At 40.7% G+C, this 4,174-nt stretch overlaps 1 protein-coding gene across 1 annotated transcript; it reads right to left on the reverse strand.

The window, feature by feature from the left end:
- Positions 1-1,916: 1,916 nt before the first annotated feature.
- LOC142530454 (uncharacterized) lies at positions 1,917-3,276 on the reverse strand. The gene is made up of 3 exons (XM_075636288.1): positions 3,224-3,276; positions 3,049-3,151; positions 1,917-2,393 (listed from the first exon to the last, which is right to left on the reverse strand). The coding sequence occupies exons 1-3, from the start codon at positions 3,274-3,276 to the stop codon at positions 1,917-1,919; spliced, it is 633 nt and encodes a 210-aa protein (XP_075492403.1).
- Positions 3,277-4,174: the final 898 nt, after the last annotated feature.

Consider the following 4,174-nt stretch of genomic DNA (forward strand, 5'->3'; position numbering starts at 1 on the left):
CTCGCCGTCACCATCGTCGTCATCCTCATCCATGTTCTGGGGTGGGGCCTGGTAAGGGGCATGTCCGGGGTACTAGGGTGGCCATACCGGTGGCTGGGGGAACATCGGATCCTCTGGACCTATAGGTGGAAACCGCTGAGCAAGCACGGAGGTGAATTCCATCATATATCCCATAAAATGGTCATTGCGGAACTGAAGTGAATCCAGTACCTGGCGTTGCTCAACCAGTAACCTCCTCTGGTCCTGTAACTCGTTTTCTAGCCGCCGAAATCTGTCTCCCCTGCGCTCTCTGGATGCTGCAGGTAGTGGTGGTGGTTGTGGCTGTGGGATCTCCTCTTCATCCGAAAACTCATGGGGAACATAGGAGGCGGCTCCAAAGAAAGCAACGATGGGGGCCTTCGCCTTGAGTACTGGTTCATCAGGGGCCCATGATACGCCGGCCAGTCGGCATAGCTCGATAACGATATGAGGACAAGGAAGAGAAACCGTGGCTAACCCTGTGCCTGCTCTCATAATCGATCCATATATGATTTTCCCCAAATCAACCGATTTTCCAATAGAAATGGCATAGACCAACGCAGCTTTATCTTTTGTCACATCGTAATAGTGCGAGGATGGGAGGATCCGGGCTAATACAAAGGATGTCCAAGCACTTGCGTTAAGGCCCATGTCGATTTTCTTTAAAGAAATAGGCACGCTCGAGCTCATTTTCCAGGCGGCGCTAGCTTGACATATGGTCCGGATGACCTCTGTATAATTAACACCCGCTTCAAGAAATTGGTTGTACTTGTTCTGGTCGAGGCTGGGCATCTGATATTTCATATTGATCGTTCGAGAGTCGAACGACACCAATTTACCTCGCACCAAGACTTTAGACTCGTCATGCCAAATCCGGAGGTTGGCATAGAATTCTCGCACAACTGAGATAACAGCATCCAAAGGGTGTTGTGCGAATTCAACCCATCATTGGCGTTCCAGTTCCGCTATTATGACACCACGTGGAATTGACAAATTGAATCCCCGTTCTGGGATGATCGGCCTTGTCATAAAGGTATCGTATACCCATTGGGCTTCCTCGTTCCAAAATCTGTGAGAATCAAAACTTGACGAGGAAGAGACACACTTTTTCGATTTATTTTTCAGTGCCATGGGATACAATAATGCCAATGCGACCCACACACTGAATTCAAATAATCTAGTAGCAGAGCAAATACAATCTCACCACACCAACAGATCCGATTAGCAACGCAACGTACAACCCAATCACGAAATGATTTAGAACAAATCGGAGTACCCAAGTCACAATAACAAACGTTCCCCAAATTGCTTGAACCAATTTCTAACTAATCTGAAAATTTTAACAAAATCTGGAGAAAACCCTTACTTGAACGAGAAGATGACCGGAATTAGGAGTGCGGTCTTAAGTCACGGCGGTGATTGAAGGCGGCGGTCGGTTTTTAGAGAGCGATGGCAGCGGCGGTGTGTGAGGAAGAGAAGGGTTCAGTGTTTTCTGACTAATGGTTCTCGCGTCTCTGTTTTTTCCTTAATATGCGCGCCCTAACCCGGCGCATATGCGTGAAGGCTACTGTACCGCATGTTGTCATATCGCGCATATGCGCGCCCATGAGTGGCGCATATGCGCGGCCTCCTCTGCCTTCTAAGTTGGGCTTCGCGCATGTGCGCGAAAATTAATTGCGCATATGCGCGAGGCACACTGTCCATCCATTTCCTTCGTTTTTTTTAAATACCTGCAAAAATAGAATATTCAAATCAATACTTGAATAGAGAAAAATAAAATCAACAAAAATAATTAAAATAAAATAAAATAGAAAACAAAACGAATGCTAAAATAAATGTAGGTTGCCTCCCACACAGCACTTGGTTTAACGTCGTCAGCCCGACTATACCTATCTTGTTCATGGTGGGTCATGTGATCTTTTTAATGCTTTGATTTCCACCCTCTGACCTTCAACCTCCATGGTCAATTTTTCTTGCTTCAAGTCAATGACGGTGACAGCAGTAGCCAAGAAAGGTCGTCCTAGAATGATACGAACATTCTGACTGTTCTCCATGTCAAACACCACAAAATCTGCTGGAAGCTTCAATTTATCAATCTTAAGTTCAACATCTTCCACAATACCCAATGGCACCTTCACCGATTTATCTGCCAGCGGCAAACTTAATTCTGTGGGTTTTATCTTGGTCAGTCCATGTTTCTCATAGAGAGAACTTGGTATTATATTCATGCTTGCTCCTGAATCATATATAGTTTTTTCCACTAATTGACCCCCTATTTCACATGGTACAACGAATTCCCCGGGGTCTTGCAGCTTCTGAGGAAGGTTTCCTTGCCTTCCCTTATCATCTCCTCCAGTAAGTGCCACCTCTTCGTGCTATGCAGACTGAATGTTACAGTGTAGGTTCTTGAGATCTTCAGGACCTTTTTTCTTTTGAAACTCAGACTCCAATTTTAAAAATATTTGGGGATAGGGAAGTAAGGAAATATCAATGCATTGATCAAAATCATAACTCTTATCTTTTTTACCTCGATTCCCTTTGTTTGGAGTCAAGATGCTTTTTGGGGATGGTGAATCAAGGATCGTGATCAAGATTCAAGAATTTTATTTTCCTTTGTTTAGTTCCGCATTTGCAAATCTGATGTATTTTAGTCTATTGTCAATGTAAAGACAATGTTTTATTTATGAAAAAGACTGGTTTTTAGCATTTCGATACGAGGCTTAATTGTTTTCAAGTAATTTTTAAACAATGCCGGATGTTACAGATGCTTCGGACACGGGGCGTGACATTTAAGTGGTATCAGAGCCGCCAAGTTCATAATCCCGCTGGGATTTTGACAGACAAAATTTGAAGAAGTCAAATTTTGGCAAAAGCCTAGTACATTCTGAAACAAACTCTCATTCTTTCCAAAATTCTTTGAGAAATTCGAAATCTATTTCCTTCAATCGTTCTGAAAACTCCTAGTATCGAAAATCCCACGACAACATTGTTTGAGCCTTTCTATTCTTTATTCCATTCTGAAATTTTTACCTCAACGGATGCCTTCGTGCTCGTGCTCAATCCGTCCTTCGCAAGCGTCAACATATCATTGAAACCCAAACACGAGAGATTGCAACCCTGAAGGATCAACTCGCTATAGAAAAACAAGAGAACAAGAACTCGTAAAGATCAAGAACCTACTTCAAACTGATATACAACGTCTCACCTATCGCCTTGATAGATCGAAGAGTCAGCTCGCCCTAACACTACGTAACCCATCTCACGTGATACGACCCCTAATCGAAAGTTGATAGTAAAGATTGAAACTGCGAAGGATATTGCTAACCACTCTCTTTATCAACATGAAGACCTTTCTAGCAAGCAAGAACGTTACATCCCCAAGCTTCATGGTGATATGGATAGAATGCAAGAACAACATAACTATATGCACCTTGTCATGGAAAACATGGAAGAAGAAGAAGAAGAAGCACCTATGGAAGTAGTTGAAAAAAGAACAGTGATAAGGTAGGCTGGACTGATATTATGGTTAAATTATATGAAAGAAAGAAGTGTAACATTTCTTTGAGAATGTACAGAGATAAGTTGAATTATATTTTTGGGAACATACCTATCAGAGATAATTTGACTTATATTTATGGGAATCGAAGATAAGCTTCCGACTTAAGATGAAATGTTTGATTCGAGGATAATAAATTATTTATGAAAATATGAGATAAGAATTATATAAGTTTTGATATTCAGATATAAAAGTTGATTTTTAGGTCAATAATTAACGGTATAGACATTTACATTTGGGATATTAAGCGATAAATTTAAATATGTAAGATTTTGGAATATTTAATAGAGGTAAGAACCAATAAATTAAGTTAAGAAATTAAGGTCATTACCTTAGGTAAATAAAAAGAGTTATGAGATATTGGTGGACATCGAGGGAAATGTAGCATGCATAATAGGTTCTGACTCTTCTTATAAAAAAAAGAAAAATAGGGGAAAGATTTGTGGAGAAAGACATCCAACGAAACTTGTTTGTATTAAAGCATGTTAGGCTCGTAGTTTTGATTAAAGACATATTTAGTAAAAGAAGAATTGTTTGAGGATTTAGTTTTTTTCGTACATTGTTGTAAGAAATTTTAACTAGGTTATTGGGACTTAAGTT

The sequence above is a fragment of the Primulina tabacum genome, chromosome 17, assembly GCF_025594145.1.
Source record: "Primulina tabacum isolate GXHZ01 chromosome 17, ASM2559414v2, whole genome shotgun sequence".
Taxonomy (NCBI): Eukaryota; Viridiplantae; Streptophyta; class Magnoliopsida; order Lamiales; family Gesneriaceae; genus Primulina; species Primulina tabacum.

Bases quoted from the DNA above. Each gene is read 5' to 3' on its own strand.
- LOC142530454 (XM_075636288.1), bottom strand. From the start codon at position 3,276: ATGGGTTACGTAGTGTTAGGGCGAGCTGACTCTTCGATCTATCAAGGC. The intron at 3,152-3,223 runs GTGAGACGTTGT...GTTTTTCTATAG, and splicing joins TCGATCTATCAAGGCGATAG to CGAGTTGATCCTTCAGGGTT. The intron at 2,394-3,048 runs GTAAAAATTTCA...CAGTCTGCATAG, and splicing joins GCACGAAGGCATCCGTTGAG to CACGAAGAGGTGGCACTTAC.